The sequence below is a fragment of the Pyrus communis genome, chromosome 14 (assembly GCF_041283825.1).
Source record: "Pyrus communis isolate YQ-2024b chromosome 14, ASM4128382v1, whole genome shotgun sequence".
Lineage (NCBI taxonomy): Eukaryota > Viridiplantae > Streptophyta > Magnoliopsida > Rosales > Rosaceae > Pyrus > Pyrus communis.
This window is the reverse complement of record NC_142578.1, coordinates 26,445,829-26,465,754: the sequence shown is the minus strand read 5'-3', so window position 1 is coordinate 26,465,754 and position 19,926 is coordinate 26,445,829. Positions and strand designations below refer to the sequence as shown.

General features: G+C 39.2%; 4 protein-coding genes across 4 annotated transcripts; 2 read left to right on the top strand and 2 right to left on the bottom strand.

The window, feature by feature from the left end:
* Positions 1-1,693: 1,693 nt before the first annotated feature.
* Positions 1,694-2,860, bottom strand: LOC137713655 (NADPH-dependent aldehyde reductase-like protein, chloroplastic). Its single transcript, XM_068452980.2, has one exon. The coding sequence runs from the start codon at positions 2,756-2,758 to the stop codon at positions 1,931-1,933; it is 828 nt and encodes a 275-aa protein (XP_068309081.2). The 5' UTR covers positions 2,759-2,860; the 3' UTR covers positions 1,694-1,930.
* Positions 2,861-3,829: 969 nt separating this feature from the next.
* On the top strand, positions 3,830-6,778 carry ING2 (PHD finger protein-like protein). Its single transcript, XM_068452645.2, has 7 exons — positions 3,830-4,004; positions 4,119-4,190; positions 4,316-4,521; positions 4,707-4,770; positions 5,158-5,414; positions 5,543-5,581; positions 6,478-6,778. The coding sequence occupies exons 1-7, from the start codon at positions 3,959-3,961 to the stop codon at positions 6,589-6,591; spliced, it is 798 nt and encodes a 265-aa protein (XP_068308746.2). The 5' UTR covers positions 3,830-3,958; the 3' UTR covers positions 6,592-6,778.
* Positions 6,779-8,204: 1,426 nt separating this feature from the next.
* Positions 8,205-11,980, top strand: LOC137712979 (ARM repeat superfamily protein). Its single transcript, XM_068452198.2, has 3 exons — positions 8,205-8,544; positions 9,064-10,408; positions 11,139-11,980. Exons 2-3 carry the CDS (start codon positions 9,071-9,073, stop codon positions 11,664-11,666), a joined length of 1,866 nt encoding a protein of 621 aa, XP_068308299.2. The 5' UTR covers positions 8,205-8,544; positions 9,064-9,070; the 3' UTR covers positions 11,667-11,980.
* On the bottom strand, positions 11,898-14,886 carry NDF5 (NDH-dependent cyclic electron flow 5). The gene is made up of 3 exons (XM_068452199.2): positions 13,338-14,886; positions 12,453-12,920; positions 11,898-12,374 (listed from the first exon to the last, which is right to left on the bottom strand). The coding sequence occupies exons 1-3, from the start codon at positions 13,932-13,934 to the stop codon at positions 12,180-12,182; spliced, it is 1,260 nt and encodes a 419-aa protein (XP_068308300.2). The 5' UTR covers positions 13,935-14,886; the 3' UTR covers positions 11,898-12,179.
* Positions 14,887-19,926: the final 5,040 nt, after the last annotated feature.

Sequence of the window (19,926 nt, the reverse complement as noted above, 5' to 3'; positions counted from 1 at the left end):
GCTAGGTTTGGTAATACGAGGAAGAAGCAGTGTTCAAAATATCGGTATCGTGGGTTTCAGCTTACAAGTTACAAAGAAGGAAAGAAAGGTGGTGCTAGTTCTGGACGAAATGGGACATCCGGGCGACTTGTGAGCAACCTCAGCTTACAAGTTCTCCAAGTGACATTTATCACGCGGAGGAAGTACGCTGCCAAAAGCTGGATCTAAAATTTTATCACATGCACTGCTTATTTATCAGCGGATTGGGTTACGAGTACCGCCCTCGGAAAGATCTCCACCTTGGCAGTCCATAAAGCATTACTGCTTATGCATTTGAGGACAACAAGCTGCAACCAAATCTCTTTGCTTGCAAATTGCTATGCCGATGTGTCTGGCTGGAATTATGAAATACGCAGAGAACTTGGATGCTCGGGTCTGCATGCACATGGAAATTCAAGTATAAGAAACCAAATGCAAGTCGAGTTGTGCATATTGGTGCCAAAGATGGTTACCTACGCAAAGGCATTAAAGCTATTCAAGGTGTTAAATGTCTTCTTTTATTTTCTATGCAAGTAACACCCTTAATTATTATAGATTGAGATTTTATTTTAGTTCTGCAAGGAACGATTCTGTGGAAGATGTAGATTAATATGCTTTGTTTGCTACATGTTGACCCTTGTTTTATTTGGTCTAGTCATTGATAAGTATTTTTATTCCGCCATATATGTAACTCTTACGGTTATGAAATGAGTGCGAATGTCCACATAAAGTAAGCATGTGGAAGATGAAAGAATGAAAGTCAAGATTATAAACTTAATAGTGGAAGTTTGGTTCGCACTATTTTTGAATGTAAATGTTATTCATATGTTTAAAGAAGCGTCAGATGAAAACCTCTATATATAGAGATGTATGCTTGTATCCTCAGTACAACACATAAAGATCAATAAGAGAAAGTGAACCAATCTCTCTTTCCTCTCTTCACTTGCATTCATTGTGTGATATAGTTAAAAAAATTAAACAATAGGATACATCGCTTCCGTTCCACTTCGATCTCTAGGAGATGTTCCCTTTCTTTTGACTGTTTATAACACTTGCCTATTTGTTGTGTGTTGGGGCTACTTTGCTTGAGCCATGTGACTTTATTGGACTAGCTTTCACGGACCGAACCTTGTATGGGTTGACCAACGAATATTACTGGCTAGCCTACCCCATTCATCGTGGAGCCAAAGGTGGCCTGAGACCATGGGACAATTTAATGTCATAAACTTCAAACTAAAAGGGCATCCCCGAAGTCGACGGCTCCTTGACATATCAACTTATGTGGGTTATATAGTCAAAATCATCGTACATACGTTGCAACTTACCCCACCCATCGAGTATTGTCTTCCCCCAACCAGAGAATTCGTGGGTGTTCTTTTGGTTTGAAGTTTATGACATCAAATTGTCCAACGAACTTCGGTTCGTTTAAAAATGCTTTTAGAATGACTGAAAACACTTTTATTGAAAATGTTCTTGAAACCATTCTTTAGTAAAAATCTAAGTGGATATTGGAAAAACACTTTAAGCACTTATTCTAAGAAGCACATATCTGATACTTCTTTCAAACTTAAAGTGCTTTTGGAACCAAAAATTAATTTCATTAAAAGTGTTTTCAACAATTTTAAAAATATTTTCAAACAAGTCATTAGATTCCTTTCAGTTCCAAAAAGACCAATACACAACTGATCCCAAGTTGGGGCGAATTTTTTTATAATTTTAGGAACGTTATTTCACATACAGGTATTATAGTTTAGGACTCCTAAAAAATTTACAACTTATGTACGACCCCCCGTCAACATCGATACAAATTTAAAATAGCGTGTGTCTAAATCGGAATCAAAGCAACGAATCTGATTCCGAAATTTTGAAATCACAAGACAAACAGCAAATACACACAAAATGCTAGAGTTGATCAAATGACAAATCCACCGTTGATCCGTATGACCTGGCCGTTGACCCACTCCCCAGCATCCGCCGCTAAAAACCCCACAATCCCACACACATCCTTGGGCTCGCCCAATCGACCCAGAGGGCAAGCATCCATAATCCCCTTAACCGTCTCCTCACTTTTCCCGGCAAAGAACATCTCCGTCGCCACCGGCCCCGGCGCAACGCAATTGGCAGTTATTCCGGTGCCCTTGAGCTCCTTGGCCAAAATCTTTACCATTGTCTCCACCGCCGTCTTGGAGGCCGCATAGACTGCGTACCCAGGCGGAAGCCGCCCGACGACGGACGACGTAATCATAATAATTCTCCCACCGCCGCCGCGCGCAACCCTATTCGCCGCTTCCCTAGAAACCAAAAACGCCCCCTTGGTGTTTACATTGAATGTGTTATCCCAGTCCTCCACCGCCGTATTGGCCACGCTAGGATATTTGGGATCCAAAACGCCCGCGCTGTTCACGACGATGTGGAGTTGGGTCCCGAATTCTTGCTCGGCTTTGTCGAAGAGCTGCTTCACCTGGTCCGGGTCCGAGACGTCTGCTCGGACCGCAATCGCTTGCGATTTTGGGGTTGTCTGGTTGAGCTCGGACACTAATTGATCTGCTTGGGCTGAGTTTGATGAAGCGTAATTGACGACGACCCTTGCGCCGAGGGAGTGGAGGTGAGCTGCAATGGCACGGCCGATGCCGCGCGAACCGCCGGTTACGATGGCTACGCGGCCGTTGAGGGGCAGGAAAGGGGAAGGGGAAGAGGAAGAGTAGTGTTCAGCTTCGCTGGTAGTAGTTTGTGCAGCCATGACTTGATGGATCGGAGGTCTGGGGTGGTGCTCATGGAGATATATTATTATTCGGTGAGGAATGATGCGTCAGCACTTACATAAGCATCACTAAAACAAAATTTTCTGAATACTCGAAATACCGAAGTTAGACATCTCAAATATTAATATGTTGATGTACGTGACAGTGACAGTGACAGAGACGAATCATATATGGTGGTGACGTGTGCTAATTACTCAAGAATATGTTAAAATCTATCTCACTCAGTGTATTTTTACAATAACTCTTGAGATAACACGCCACGTAAAGTGTTTTATAATCACAAAATGAGATTTAGTATCACAAATTTTCTACACAAATACAGTTAGTAATTAGTTCACCAAAACTCATAATTACGATTCGAATCGTACTATTATATTGTGAAAATCATATATGTAAAAAACTAATAAAAATAGAAATCGTTTAATTAACATATAATCGGTATTGAAATATTACAAGCGGTTCATTTATTTGCTACTATTTGACTAACTAAATAATCTTAATTTTAATTTAACTTTTGCAAAGATTGTTATTTATGCTTTGTTATTTCATTTTGTTTTTGTGGTGCCTTTGGTACACGAAAACAAAATTCATGGAAAATAAAGTTCCATGCTTTTCCTTAGAGAGTGGGAAATATATATTTCTATTACCATATTACCATGCTTGGTAAAAATGTGGGAAATATATATATATATATATATATATTCCTATTACCATATTACCATGCTTGGTAAAAATGTGGGAAATATATATATATATATATATATATATATATATATATATATATTCCTATTACCATATTACCATGCTTGGTAAAAATGTGGGAAATATATATATATATATATATATATATATATATATTCCTATTACCATATTACCATGCTTGGCAAAGATGAGACAATAAATATGAAATAAAGGGACAAATTAGTATTTTTATTTTTTAATAGAGATAAAATTGGAAAAAAGAGTCAAATATGAAAAGTTACTAATAGTATAACTAATTTTTCAATATATAGGGAGGAGGGTAAGAGAGGAAAAACAAACCCTCCATCCTATGGATCTCCCACGTGCCAAACGCATCCTTAACGTTTTAACCAAAACGAAGCGGCTTGAGCATTTTATCCCGTAGAACAAGAATTTTGAGAGAAACCCTAGATAGAAAAAATCCCCAACTTGCAGCGATGGCAATTGCAAGGACCGGAGTGTACGTCGACGACTATCTTGAATGTAAGCTTATGTTTCGATCCCTCAATTGGGTTTTGGTTAATTTGACTTGAATTTGAAATAAGTTCGAATTGAATCTCGTGTAAATTTGAATTTTGGGAATTTTGGTTTCCAAAGACGCAAACACATTGCCTGCTGAGCTCCAGAGGCTCCTCAACACCATCCGAGAACTCGATGAACGCTCTCAATGTAAGGCCACGCTTCTTCAATTCGACCAACGCCTTCAGTTTTTGAATTTTTAGGGTTTTTGGTTTTGGCGCTTTTACGATTCAAAGTTCTGATAAGTGGATGAAATTTTTGTGTTCGGAAAAAAGCCATGATACACCAGACGAGGCAGCAGACTAAGTACTGTCTGGGATTGTCTTCACAGAGCTCAAAGAAATGGAACAATAATTATAACAACATTGAAGAAGATGAAGCCGCTATTGAGAAAATGCGGAAAGAAATCGAATCGAATCAGGATAGTGCGTTGAGTCTATGTACTGAGAAGGTTTTGTTGGCACAACAAGCTTATGACCTGGTAAGCTGAGCCTTTTCTTTTACCATATTGTAGTTGAAGTAGTCAAATGGGCTGCTGTTAACATATGGGATTTTAATTGGTGTAACTGTATTATGGGATTTTAATTGCAGGTTCAAATGTTTTGGAATTTTTGAACCTTTTATGATTGGAACTTACAGAAATTTGACATCTTTTGTTTGCATCAGATAGATAGTCATGTAAAACGATTGGATGAGGATCTGAATCACTTTGCAGAAGATTTGAAGCAAGGTACAGTAGTTTGTCAAAGTCTAGTGTGCATTATATTTGGAAGGTATTCTGAACCATTTAACGAATTTTTTGAACAAGAGTATTTAAGTCCATGGATGAAGACAATGGGTAGAAATGTTAACAAAAATCAAAGCTTAACTGAGTTTTAAGCCTTACTATCTGCTCGACTATAGTTAGTCGATGAGCGTAAACTTCAAAGTCAAACCCCTCCCCAAAACCTGACTGGCAAATTCAAGACTGCCAAATATCTTAATATTTGTTTTTGGTCATGATATCAGCCAATTAAGGCAGCACTTATGCTGTTTTGAGGATGCATACTTTGAAATCAATGAATCATAACATTTATTAACTACTTCTACTAAATTATGTGTTTTCTGATTCTCTCAGAAGGTAAAATAGCACCAGATGAACCAGCAGTCCTTCCTCCATTACCTATTGTTCCTAAAAACGAAAAACGCAAGCCTGTTTATGTAACACCTCAATCAAAAAGGCTTGATTATAGGGATAGGGACTGGGATCGAGAGCGCGATAGGGACTTTGAGCTCATGCCTCCCCCAGGGAGCCATAAAAAGGATTATGCTGTCCCCATTGATGCTGAGCAACCCATTGATCCAAACGAACCTACCTACTGCGTTTGCCATCAGGTTATGCCTGAAATTTTGTTATTTTCAATTTGAGCTACTCTTTGGCACCTCATTTTTACAGTTTCTTCAGTTATTTTAAAAATGTCTGCTGCATATTTTGAACTAAAGGAATTATCATCATTCTTCAGGTCTCTTTTGGAGATATGATTGCCTGTGACAATGAAAATGTAAGTCCTTATGGCTTCATTTTTGTTTAATTTCTTCTTCCCTCTCATTATCAGGTCAATTACCTTTTATGTGCTTCTTTTGGATGGAATGCATCTGTTCATTAAATTAGAAGTTCTATAGTAGAATCATCTGCAGCAACAAATATTAGCAATAGACTACAAAATATCAATAGTAGGATCCTTTGCATTAATTTTCTCAAGATTCTTCCTTTCATGAGTGTAAATTTAAGGGAACTTAGTGTATGTTTGGGTAAGGAACTTCCAAATTGCAAGGACTTAGGCATATTGAGGAAGAACTGGAGCACAAATATTTGGATAGGAGGGATTAGAAACGTACATGAGCATTACAAAAGGTAATGTGAGAGGGATTTGCAAATCCCTCTTACAGGTCTTTGTAATGCTCATGTGGGGGGAATTTTCTAATTCCTCTTGTCTAACTTTTTGTGATCCATTTCTTCTTCATTTGACTAAATGCTTAGGAATTAGAAGTCCTTCACCCAAACATTAAGTGAGCGGGTTGAGTTTTGTGCCTATGTAATAGCATAATAATAAATGAGCTGGAATTCATATGCACTCTTAAAGAATCATAGTGCATAGAGAACCCTGAAAATTCGGGGTGGCAGATTCGCTCATAGTTGTAACACTTTCAGCAGTATCTTTGTAATCACTTTCTAATGTTTTTTGTGGAAAAAAGACGACGGTAAATCCATAACAGTTAAGTATCCACTTGATAGATTTAGAACTTGTAACTACGAGAAATCTGGTTTTTGTTTTGCTAGTTGCATAACCTTTACAAGTTTGACTAAAAGACAGTATTGGTTCTCATTGGATGTAGAAAAATAAATATGTGCAAGGTTAATCGTATGAAGTTTGCTATTTATTGTGTTTATTGACAGTGCCAAGGAGGTGAATGGTTCCATTACGCATGTGTTGGGTTGACACCCGAGACAAGATTCAAGGGAAAGTGGTACTGTCCAACATGCAGACTACAACCACAGAGTCAACAGTGATCTCTCTCGCACGGCCTAAGTTGCTTATAATGAATTATACATGGTTGTTGTTTCAGTATCATTTAGCCTGGAAAGAGCGGGGAGAAGGTTATGAGTCTATGACTATAATCCGTAAGGTTGGTGAGGATTGTAATAGAGAGATGATGGTGAGCTACTCAGATTCTTACACGTATCTATTTCTTTGCCATCCTTGTCTAACAACTTCCCCTCTACTCTCCTCCTTTGAAGCTCAAATTTTATTGCTTTTTATTGGGTAAAGATTATAACTATTTGGAAATCGAAATCTGAGTGAAAACACAGAATTTTCCACCGTTGAAAAAACGATGCCAGATTTAGATTCTGAAAAAACTGCAAATTCTTTCTTCTTTATTTGGAGAGATGACTTCCTCAACGAAGTATTTCTCGTATCCATGAGCTCTACTTTTATCCTGAGGTTGTAAACTACTATTCTAGTATTTTAGATATATATGATAATTAGTTTTTGCTGGGCCAGGCTGCTATCTACGATAAACTAGTGTTTAAGGATCTATGGTCTATCATTTTTCCACTTGATTGTGAATATTAAAAGTGCAATTTATGTGATATGGGTATACGGTTATCGTGATATTCATTCTTATTAATACAATGCTACGGGGATAAAAATTTACACATATCTTTGTATCGTTAGCAATTTGGCACGTGATTTAATTCATTTTCGGACGACGGGGTATTAGAGTCATTCCAATATTGAGAGGGAAAGCAGAGCGGGAAATGACCCATTTGGTATGATCTAAAAAATACAGGAGTTTCCCGCCATGATTTCCGGATAAAGTTGAATGCGAATGACCAAATCAGCCTTGGGACTTCCATGATTGGATGGGGATTGTCTGCCCTCTACTTACCATCTCTTTTTCATCTTTTTCCATTTGAGCGGTCACGGTTAAGTCACATCAACATTTTATATTAATTTTTTTTATAGAGATAATAAGACAGAAAGCAATATGAATATAAAATATTAACGTAGTTTAACCACGACCGTTCAAATAGGAGGGGACGGGAAGGGGATGATAAGTGGAGGGCAGACAATCCCCATCCTCCATGATTTCTTCCATCTATCTCGGTCCTCGAATGCTGAAACTCTAGATCTTATTTATTAATTACATCCTTGTAACATGTAATTTGAACATATCTACGTGTCTGCCTAGAAGACAAAAGAACAATTCGACCAAAGAAAAAGGACAGGAGAAGAGAACAAATGAATGATATTATTTTGACTCCTTTACCTTATTTGAGTCATATTTTCATTTTTTTGATGTCAAATGACACAGAATCATGAATTTATATGATTCATATTAATTAATAGAAAAAAAACAAAAATATCTTATGCATGCATATTTTATAAATGTTACGCTTTAAATTTTCATCTCTTTATTAAAAATACTTTTTTAAATATTTATTTTCTTACTTTATTTTTGAAGTCGAATATCCATTCCTAATAATAAATAACAACAAAAAAAAAAAGTTCAAAAGTTAAGTAGATTCAAAACCAAGGGTGGATATTTGACCACCACTCATTATCAAATTCAAAGGGTTTATTGTATAGAAAAGGGGCAATCCAATTCCCAAGGCAACCTGAAGGCCTTTGTAAAAAGTCTATTACGACGAGGGGCATTTTCGTCTAAAAGGAAAGTTTCATTGTGTGATCCAGTGGAGAAGGGAGAGCGGTGGAATTTACAAGGAAGATTTGAAATTCTGGCCTCTCTCTCTAAAATGTGTACTGCCAGAAAGGGAAAGCTCATCAATACATACAGCCCTCCCTATAATACGCTTGTGTATTACACGAATTCTTATTCAACCCCTCAAATTACAGATTCTCAAGTTCCAAACCTCTCTCTCTCTCTCTCTCTCTCTCTCAGAAACCTCCGTTTCAGCTCAGAATCAAAACCCAAGCATCAGGAGAGAGCAGCTTTGAAGGTATTTCTCAGTTCTTGATGTTAAAGGCACTAGCACTACTTTCTTCTTAAATTTCACTTCTTTTTTTTTGATCTTTTATGTTTGTTAATGTTAAATCTGAGAAACCCATTTGCTATGTTGAGTTCTTGTGCTGCTTTGCCCTATCAATTTTATCTACAAAATATATTACCTTTTATCGTTTTCTGCAGCGAACGAGTATTTATCTGTTTGATTTCTATGCAAAATGTGAGGAAAGAAACCAACTTTTGTCCTCAATTTTGGAATTTTTGACATTTACGACTAAGAGATGCAGGAAAGTTTTGACATTTGTGGTTATTATTGCCGTCCAAATGCTCAAAACCTCATATTTTTCCAATTCTTGTGATTTGGGAAAGTTCCAAACATTTCCAAACTCTTGGACTTTCATGGTTGTGCGTTCGATTCTGCGTTTCTCTTGCAAAGCTTGAAAAACCCATCTCATGAAACCATTTTGTTAGGCATTAATCATTTCAATGAACTCTTTTCTTGAATTGGATGCAGGCCAACAATGGGTAGAAGTTTAAGCCCAATACTGCGGCGTGAGTTGGAAAATCTTGATAAAGATGCTGATAGTCGTAGATCAGCAATGAAAGCACTCAAATCCTATGTGAAAGATTTGGACTCCAAGGCAATCCCCATGTTTCTTGCTCAAGTTTCTCAGACTAAAGAAACTGGTTCTTTGTCGGGAGAATGCACTATTTCGCTCTACGAAGTTCTTGCTCGTGTTCATGGTGTCAAAATAGTCCCTCTAATAAACAGCATCATGGCCACCATAATCAAGACCTTGGCTTCGAGTGCGGGGTCTTTCCCTCTTCAACAGGCATGCTCAAAGGTCGTCCCAGCTATTGCTCGATATGGGATTGACCCAACCACCCCTGAAGACAAGAAGAGGCACATTATTCATTCACTCTGCACCCCTCTCTCAGATTCCCTCTTGGGTTCTCAAGAGAGCTTGACTTCTGGAGCTGCCCTTTGCTTAAGGGCTCTTGTTGACTCAGATAATTGGCGTTTTGCTTCTGATGAGATGGTCAATAGGGTCTGTCAGAATGTTTCTGGAGCTTTGGAGGAGAAGTCCACTCAGACAAATGCACACATGGGTCTGGTTATGGCTCTTGCAAAGCGTAATGCATTAATTGTTGAACCATATGCTAGGTTGTTGATACAAGCTGGAATCCGGATATTGAATACTGGTGTAGTGGAGGGGAATTCTCAGAAACGGTTGTCAGCTATTCAAATGGTGAATTTCTTGATGAAGTGTCTGGATCCTTGGAGCATTATCTCTGAGATTGAGTTGATAATTGAAGAAATGGAGAAGTGTCAATCTGATCAGATGGCTTATGTCTCAGGGGCTGCCTTTGAAGCTCTGCAAACTGCAAGGAGAATAGCTGCAGATAAAGGTTCAAAACTTGAAAAGGCTCCTGGTTCAGCCTGTGGGTCAAATTTTAGTAGGAGAGACCATAGCAGGAGGCGAAACTTATCAAGTGCCGGTGATCAGTCTCCTGCATCAGTGTCACCTGAATCACAGACTCTGGATTCCTTTGTTGAATATGACTTTGTTGAGTCACCCGTAACAATGAGTAGTCAGGCTACCCGAAACTCAATTTATGATTGTAGGAGTGTAAACCGGAAGCTCTGGAGTCATGAGAATGGAGGAGTCGATGTGTCTCTCAAGGATGGTTTATTCTCGGAGATTGCTCAGGGTAGTGCCTTTGCGAATGGATTTCCAGGTAACTCTGGGAGTAATGAATTCATGAAATGCGATGGAGATTGCAATGAGGAATTTACAGGGTTCCAGCAAAGAAATCCTAGAAATGGAGTATCAAGAAGCACCACAACTAGTCCTCGGGTAAGTTTCACATGTACTGTTGTATATATGGTAGAATTCTGTTGTTTTTTCTTCTTTTTATTTTGAAGTTGCAATTGCTGATTTGATTGTGACGGTGGTAAAAGTAGTTATCCAACTAAATTTGGGAGCATGGGTCAAAACTTTAACTGAAAGTAATGCAGCAACAAAGTGAATAAATTGCTTGCTGGACTGTAATTGTAGTACTGATTGCCCAAAGTACTCACCATGTCTAACTCTTCGGGAAATTGTCTCTGCTGAAAAGCTTAGCATTCCATAAAAGAGTGTCAATCTTGGAATGGCATGATATGTAATAGTCGATAAAGTTTGTTGCATTATCAATATCCCAAAAACTTAAGCCAAGGACATGAACATACACTTGTTTTATGTTCTAACACTCCTCACATGTGGTTCCCTCCTCACCATTAGAGCCCTACATGTGGAATTCAACTTATGTTGAGAGGAGGAATTGTAGGGATTCAAACTCATAATATCCTGCTCTGATTCCATAATGAAATTGGTTGGTTACTTCCAAACAGCTTAAGTTGTTTGTCCAGTGAATCTCTTATAATCTCCTGCTTCCTGCTCTGATTTCTTACTTTTGCTGTCTACTGAACTTTTATTAAAATCTGCCAATCTTATGATTTTCTTTGATGTTGTTAATCTTGGGATGGTATTGGTATTGCATATTATGGTATTGAAGTTGACTAATATTGCCTCTCCTGTGCTTCAGAGATCTCGCACTCCAATCAATGTGGACAGCATCATCTTCAATACTCCAAGAAGACTTGTTCACTCTCTTCAGGAACCAAATAATGCCAACTCAAAGTTCTCCGAAAAACTAGCTAGAAGATTTAGAAGTTTATCCATGACCGAATGTGATTGGAGCCCAAATGTCAGATATGATCAAGATGGTTATTCACATGGTGCAAACTATGATGACAGGGAACATGGTAGCTTCTATGGTGGCAGTGAGCAGTTCGAAGGTGGTCCTGAATCAGTATCATCAACAGATGGCATTCCAGGGGATGCTGATGTTCAGGTGCCTCATGAGGTGGTTCCAGAAAATGAAATATCTCATGAGGTGGTTCCAGAAAACCAAACACAAGCTCAAAAGGCTGGCATAAAAAATCCCTATCGAAAGGCTGCTGTTAAGTTGTTTTGTGGTCTTTCTTTCACACTACTTGCAGTAGCTATGCCACTACTTTGGATTAATGACCACGGCGAAGGGCATGAAGGTTATTATCTAGTTCCAACTTAATGTACTCGCTCCCATGTTAGTCTTCTCATTCTGATGGATCAATTTCTTTTGATAAAGTGAACAATGGTAGTAGACAGTAGCATCTCTCTGTATGTTCTGTAGCACTAGAATTTAACCATCACAACCAGTTGTGATTGGTTGATGTACTGAAGAGAATCGAACAATTTGTGTTCTTGAGGAAATGTTTATCCTTGCTTTTGAAATTGTGGTTTTTTAAAACGAGCATGTATCTTTGTGGCAAGCAATGTCTTTCATGTTTGAAAGTTGTAATCTTTCACATGCGGAGATGAATTGGAGTTTCAAAGTTCAAACAACATACTCAAGAGCTACTTTTATCATTTTTGTACACAATCTCATATCATAAAAGTCATTCTTTTGTATGCTTGGTACACCGAAGCTTAGACGATAAGAGCTGAGTCATGTGTTGAGAAATTAGAGATTGGGGTTGTATAAGCGCTGTCCGCCCCTCCATTATTCATTAGGACACACAATTATTGGTTTTAGGACGCACAATTAGAGATTGGGGTTGTATAAGCGCTGTCCGCCCCTCCACGATTCATTAGGACGCACAATTATTGGTTTTAGCACGGCAGATTGGCCAACACATATATAAGCATACTTGCCATAGTCTTCATGGCTCGAGCCAGGACTGAACATGTATAGTTCATCAAACCCATCTCTTCCTACTACCACTGAGTTTCTTCTACCCTGTTCCATCACAATTCACAAATATCTGAATTTGCTACCAAAACCTGAATCTGTAAGTGAAATATAGGAGGAAAGTACCCTGTCAATGATTGTGAAGTCGGTAGGGGCACTGGTGTATATTCGGCTCATTTGCTCTCTTAAATGCTTATAGTTGTCATCTTCTTCACCCACCATTTCTTCTTCGTTATTTCCTCTCTGATTTGTATCTGCTTGTTTGCCATCATTTTGATTATTTGGGCCCCAGCCAGCCATTTGCTGCCATAGTTTGCTGATCTGAGCTTCATTTTTCATGCCAAAGTCGGGAGGAATGATACCAAAACTTGACAAAATTGGCAACCTGGTAAAGAAATCTGATCTTTCCAAACCAATAGCATAAGTTGCATCCGGTGAGCTTACTGTCAGATGACTTAAAATAGAGCCGGTTAGTTGGAGAGACGAAGATGTAGAGTTAGAGACTACAATCTCTGAGATTAAGACATCTTGTTTGAGAGTGATAATGTATTTGATTTCAACCATGTCCTCTGAATCTGTGCTAATCAGTTCTACCTGAAATCAAATACTTGATTGATCAGGAAATTAGAATTAACTACTAGCAACTCCTCTATAGGCAGATTGTCTCATTCTCAATTACTTAGTTTCAAGCAAATGGTATATGGTGATCCAATGCATTTTGTTCTAAATATACATTATAAATTTTCTTTTGCTAGAATCTTCCGTAATATAAGATGTTTATGTTGCAAACTGTGAATTTGCGCAATTGACCAAGTTCGATTATTGTCTGAATATGTGGTCTAGAGTCTCTAGACTAGATTTTATCTTGGTTCAATTTAAGCATGTGTCCGGCAACACAACTTTGATAAGAGAACATTACTTTAAGTAGTACGACGACCTTATCCGCTACAATGTGATTAATTTTGCTACTAGCTAGTACTGTTAAAAGAAAAATAATTCAGAAAAAGGAACCTGAATGTGATCCTGAGGATTTCCTGTAATTTGATGAAGAGCCCAGTTCGTCGGCGACCAAGGAACTTGCTGACCCACCTCACGCGAACAGTCAAAGGCTAAAGACACCCCTCCTTGAATGGCTATGGCGGCAGCGGCACCGCCGGCACCATTCTCCTCCGATTCGGAGACTGAAGACTGCAGCAGCTCGACAGTGCCGCCATGCCACATGGAAGCCTTGTAGGAGGTGATAAGGCCACTTGGGAGCATCATGATGGCTTTACTTCCATTGTCCAGTTCCATCTTAGCCACACAGCTGTCGCCAATGGCCTTGAATACTACTCCATGGCCGCTGAACTCTTGCTCCAAGTAGTCCACGTTGACAGGTGGTTGGTAGGGGAATGAAATTGAACTTGAAGCGGCCACTGATGCAACTGGGAATTCTCTCTTCTTGCTGTTGTTACTAGTACTAGTGGTAGTAGTTTTGTACAAGTGCTGCTGCAGCAACCTACTCAAACAAGAAGAAGATGAATGGTAGTCTGTGTGTTTAGCAGTACCAGAGAGAGGAGTGAAACTGTTGGGTGACAAAAATGGACTGAAAGCCGCCATGCTACTCATCACCTTCTTCTTCTGTGTTTTTCCCACCAGAGGATAAAGTGGCTTATCCCTGCCGTGCTGTTGGTTGGGATATTTTCGCTACAAGACAATTCTTATATATCTCATTCATTTCGTCCCTTTAATTGCTTTTGCCTCAGCGACATGCTAAAAAAAATCGGTAGCGACATTACTACAATCGTGATAGACCAAATCTACCCTAACCCTAACTTGCTGAGATTTATCAGAGACAAGAACAAGAATTGGCTTTTGACTTTTGAGCAAGCTCTGCTTAAACACCAGAAGATCGACTCTAACTAATTGCCAACCAACCGGCAATTGAATGGCTCTGTAGCTTCAACTTGTAAGCTACACGTCCCACTTTGGCAATAATCTCAAATGATCCATAAAATTGAGGATGTAGCTTATGAGGATGAAGAGCCAAGAATTTTTGTTGATAAGGTACCAATTCGGTGTTGGTAAGCACGTACTGCTACGATTTATGTGTCTGCTTTCAACCTGACAATTCATTTTGAGAAGAAATGACAGAACCAACAGCCGACAATTCTTGTTACCATTACAATTATATGTAAATCTGTACATATAACAAAGCGTTACACTCAATATAAATCAATACAAATCAAGCTTTCTTTAATTCTCTAGATGGTATCATCCTTCCAGAAGAGCTAGCGCTCACCTTTCAATTCTGTACCTTACTTCTGCGTTTTCTTTCCCGCTTTTCCCTTGTCATGGCCACCTCAACCCTTCCCGCATCCTTCAATATCTCCAATATGATCACCACTCCTATGGGTCGCAACAATTACCTTAGTTGGCGGTCTAAATTTCAAGATGTTCTTGAAATTCACAGCCTCGAAGACATTGTGCCCTCTGATTCTAAACCGTTCAAGAAGTTATGATACCATATAGAGAGTTAAAAGAACCACTGGTGCTCAATCAAATTCAATCCCATACTTCCTTGTCTGTATCATTGTACATTTTTTTTATAATTATTTACTTATCCTATTTGGCTATAAAAGTAACACGTAAATCTTTAGCAAATACACTCAATACAAATCAAGCTTTCTTTAATTCTCTATGGGAGAAGCACTAGTCTCTGCACCTATTGCACAAGAAGGTCAACCGAAGAAGCAACAATAATCCCAGTAATCCCAACACCTACATTACCAGGAGTTCACATAACAACAAGCAGTGCACAAAAATAGGTGTAGGAAGACCCGGAAGAAGAAGACTAAGAAGGCACTTGTTGACCCTAAAAACTATCAAGCCTACGTTGCACGCAGGTTGAGTAATCAATAAGCTAACTACGTCCTTCGGTTGTGTGCGGACGTTCCAACTCGTCGGCCGAGCTCAGCTGGGGAGTAAAATGTGTTGATGTCACGTTGGGCGCGCTGCTGACTTCTTGATCTTGCGATTGCGGCCGAGGAAGGAACACATCTCGGCCTTCGGGTTCTAGAGCCTGAAGACAAGGCTGCTAGTCTTGTAAAGTTCACGGGTCGTCGGCGTCGGATTCAGTCACGGTGGTTATATTCGTAAGAGTATAAGCACGCCGAACCGACACCAAACTATACGGACACAAGTACCCAAAAAAGATGTATGTCTTGATGGTGAATGTGGTTCGGCCGTCAGAATGCCGAACTCTAAAACTTAGTCGTGAATACCCAATCATAAAACAACTCGGCGTTCAATGTGCCGAGCCCAGTAATCTGTAACACCTCACTTCGCCGAGAAGGCTAATAAGATGATCTCTGCCAATAAGGATTCGAAAATCCTTCTCGACCGAGACTTGGATAGGTAATCAATCGGCCGAGAAGCAGTGCTGTTTATCCAAACTGAAGGTGCTCCTTAATCGGCTGATTCTACGGCTCCAGTGCTGTTTATCCAAACTGAAGGTGTCGCTGATTTCCTTCACACTGTTGTTTATCCAAACTGAAGGTGTGTCGGCGGAAAAAGAAAATAAAAATCTCAAGGTTGTTGAGAGGTTTCGTGTAGAGCGAGAGTTTGCGCAGGGTAGTTTGTGTGTTGAATTGGGGGGTTCATTTGTTGCAATGCACCTTGTATTTATAGCATTAATATCTTCTACTTGATACGGCCAGACAATTTTGTAGAGTCTAACTGCAACTCTAACTCGCGGAACTAAAATTAATCTGTGTCAAATGTCAAGGCATATCTTTCAGATTTCGTGACTTTCAAACAAAATAAAGCATAGGCTTTATCACATCACATCAAAAACCTAGCCCACCTAGGCTTCTTATCTCATCAAAAACTCCATCAGAAGCCTTTAAACTCATCTGATAACTTTCATCACCATGCAAATAGGGCCTAGCGTACCTAGGCTTCTTATCTCATCATTATCCAAGACCATCAAATCTTAGACTTATCACATCACCACCAAAAGCCATGCCTATCCTGATCAAAACGAATTTCAAATTCATTTTTAGCTTCCAAGTGCTGTCAAACATCCCAAATCAATTCGAACTATACTGCTTGCTTGGGATAAAATTCACATCCTATTTATCTGGTTTAAAAAGATGCAGATAATACATATTAAAAAATAATTATTATGATAAAAACCATAATATTGTCCTTTAATAATAACAAAATTATCTTCACTTTTCTATCCGATAGTTGGGAGCTATGCTCACTCAACAACCTTGATTGCACGGGCCGATGGTGTATATTTGGGTCCAAACATTGCCCTCCAGTTTCCTTGATTTTCGGCTCGTAAGCCGAATGGTTAAGGAAATTAATTGTTCGTAGCCAACAAAATCTCGTTGTATCGCTGAAAATGAAACTTTGTTCCTTGGCAATAACATGTCTGTTTTGCTAACACTGAGGTCTTCCTCGATTGCCACAATTCTATACAAGGCTCGGCGACTTCGCTAGAAAAACCTTCTAATTACTTCGACCATCCAACTCATACGGTCGAATTGCAAATAGGGCCAAGAAAAATCGGGCTGAGAAGAACCTGATTCTTGGTAGCTCGACTTGTCACCCATCATGAATGTTGCAATTACTTTTCTGAAACAATCATATGTGGACAACTCGGCCAAGTTTAGCCTATCATTCAGCCATCCATCCTCACCATTATTATACACACACACACACACACACACACACACACACACACACACACACATATATATATATATATAACACGAAGGCCTTAAAAAACAAAATCAAATCTTGGCCTATTAGCCTATTCTGTCTAACTTGGAATGATGTTGTCAGCCATGCATATTTCTATCACATTTTATTCTTTTTTGACTCCCAGCTTCACCAAATAGTCTCTGCTAAACTCACCAAATAACATCCTTATTTAGTTGATGCTTTTTAAGTCCAAAAACTTGAAGAAATTCTGGGAAAACCAAAACAAGTGTCTCCGTTGAGATTGGGGGCTGAGACAAACCACTATTGGTAACTTGGCGTGTCATCAATCAAAGTCAGCAACACAGCAATCATGACAGAACACATTACATAAACACTTTTTCATGTAAGCTCATTTGATTGTATGCAAGGTGTGCCAACTCATCGGCCGAGCTCTGTCGGGGAGTAAAATGTGTTGATGTCGCGTTGGGCGCGCTGCTGACTTCTTGATCTTGCAATTGTGGCCGAGGAAGGAACACGTCTCGGCCTTCGGGTTTTAGAGCCTAAAGATAAGGCTGCTATTCTTGTAAAGTTCACGGGTCGTCGGTGCTGGGTTCAGTCACGGTGATTATATTCGTAAGACCGACACCAATTATACGGACACAAGTACTTAAAATAGACGTATGTCTTGATGGTGAATGTGGTTCAGCCGTCAGAATGCTGAACTCTAAAACTTACTTGTGAATACCAAATCATAAAACAACTCGACATTCAATGTGCTGAGCCCAATAATCTGTAACACCTCACTTCGCCGAGAAGGCTAATGAGATGACCTTTGCCAATAAGGATTCGAAAATCCTTCTCGACCGAGACTTGGATAGGTAATCAGTCGGTCGAGAAGTAGTGCTATTTATCCAAATTGAAGGTGTTCCTTAATCGGCTGATTTTACGGCTTTAGTGCTGTTTATCCAAACTGAAGGTGTCGCCAGTTGCCTTCACAGTATTGTTTATCCAAACTGAAGGTGTGTCGGTGGAAAAAGAAAACAAAAATCTCAAGGTTGTTGAAAGGTTTCGTGTAGAGCGAGAGTTTGCGCAAAGTAGTTTGTGTGTTGAATTGGAGGGCTCATTTGTTGCAACGCACCTTGTATTTATAGCATTCATATCTTCTACTTAATATGACCAGATAATTTTGTAAATTGCAACTGCAACTCTAACTCGCGGAACTAAAATTGATATGTGTCAAATGCCTAGACATATCCTTCAGATTTCGTGACTTTCAAACAAATAAAGCCTAGGCTTTATCACATCACATCAGAAACCTAGCCCACATAGGCTTCTTATCTCATCAAAAACTCCATCAGAAGCCTTTAAACTCATCTGATAACTTTCATCACCATGCAAACAGGGCCTAGCCTTCCTAGGCTTCTTATCTCATCATTATCCAAGACCATCAAATCTTAGACTTATCACATCACCACCAAAAACCATGCCTATCCTGATCAAAATGAATTTCAAATTCATTTTTAGCTTCCAAGTGCTGTCAGACATCCCAAATCAATTCGAACTGTACTGCTTGCTTGGCATATAATTCGCATCCTATTTATCTGGTTTAAGAAGATGCAGATAATACATATTAAAAAATAATTATTATGATAAAAACCATAATACTATCCTTTAACAATAACAAAATTATCTTCACTTTTCTATTCGACAATTGGGAGCTATGCTCACTCAACGGCCTTGATTGCACGGGCCGATGGTGTAAATTTGGGTCCAAACATTGCCCCCCAGTTTCCTTGATTTTCGGCTCGTAAGCTGAATGGTTAAGGAAATTAATTGTTTGCAGCCAACAAAATCCCGTCGTATCACTAAAAAAGAAAATTTGTTCCTTGGCAATAACATATCTGTTTTGCTAACGCTGTGGTCTTCCTCGACTGCCACAATTCTATACAAGGCTCGGCGACTTTGCCAGAAAAACCTTCTAATTACTTCGAACATCCAACTCATACGATCAAATTGCAAATGGGGCCGAGAAGAACCTGATTCTTGGTAGCTCGGCTTGTCACCCATCATGAATGTTGCAATCACTTTTCTGAAACAATCACATGTGGACAGCTCGGCCAAGTTTGGCCTGTCATTCAGCCATCCACTCCTCATCATTATTGTGTGTGTGTGTGTGTGTGTAACCAAGGTCATAAAAAACAAAATAAAATCTTGGCCTATTGGCCTATTCTGTCCAACTTGGAATGATGTTGTCAGCGATGCATATTTCTATCACATTTTATTCTTTTCTGACTCCCAGCTTCACCAAATAGTCTTTGCTACACTCACCGAATAACATCTTTATTTATTTGATGCTTTTTAAGTCCAAAAACTTGAAGAAATTCTGGGAAAACCAAAACAAGTGTCTCCATTGAGATTGAGGGCTGAGACAAACCACTCTTGGCAGCTCGGCCTGTCATTAATCAAAGTCAGCAACGCAACAATCATGACAACACTCATTACACAAACACTTTTTCATGTAAGCATATATATTTACTGCATGCCGAATGACCTTATGGTAACTTGTGCCGTACACCAGCTCATGCTTGCCGAGTTCGGCAAACAGTTGGCTATACACACACACACACACACACACACACACACACACACACACACACACACATACACATATACTAGAGATCAAGTCCTTGATATCCATTGAACTGTGGCGATTTCCTTCTGAACCAAATTAAAGTTACCAGTCTGAACTAAAAATGTTGACAATTCCACTAAAAGCAATGCGACTTGAACCGAAGCCACACAATAAAATCCTTTGAATAACAACCCTCACTGATTGGCCAAGATTATGCACGTATGGCCTACCACAAATGGGTGGCCTATAACCTGATTATCTTATGCTTTTCTTTTC

Coding starts and splice junctions, on each gene's coding strand:
- LOC137713655 (XM_068452980.2), bottom strand. CDS start 2,758: ATGGCTGCACAAACTACTACCAGCGAAGCTGAACACTACTCTTCCTCT.
- ING2 (XM_068452645.2), top strand. CDS start 3,959: ATGGCAATTGCAAGGACCGGAGTGTACGTCGACGACTATCTTGAAT. Junction 4,771..5,157: donor TGCAGAAGATTTGAAGCAAG/GTACAGTAGTTT, acceptor TGATTCTCTCAG/AAGGTAAAATAGCACCAGAT. Junction 5,415..5,542: donor CCTACTGCGTTTGCCATCAG/GTTATGCCTGAA, acceptor ATCATTCTTCAG/GTCTCTTTTGGAGATATGAT.
- LOC137712979 (XM_068452198.2), top strand. CDS start 9,071: ATGGGTAGAAGTTTAAGCCCAATACTGCGGCGTGAGTTGGAAAATCTT. Junction 10,409..11,138: donor GCACCACAACTAGTCCTCGG/GTAAGTTTCACA, acceptor CCTGTGCTTCAG/AGATCTCGCACTCCAATCAA.
- NDF5 (XM_068452199.2), bottom strand. CDS start 13,934: ATGAGTAGCATGGCGGCTTTCAGTCCATTTTTGTCACCCAACAGTTTC. Junction 12,921..13,337: donor ATCCTCAGGATCACATTCAG/GTTCCTTTTTCT, acceptor ATTTGATTTCAG/GTAGAACTGATTAGCACAGA. Junction 12,375..12,452: donor ACTTCACAATCATTGACAGG/GTACTTTCCTCC, acceptor GTGATGGAACAG/GGTAGAAGAAACTCAGTGGT.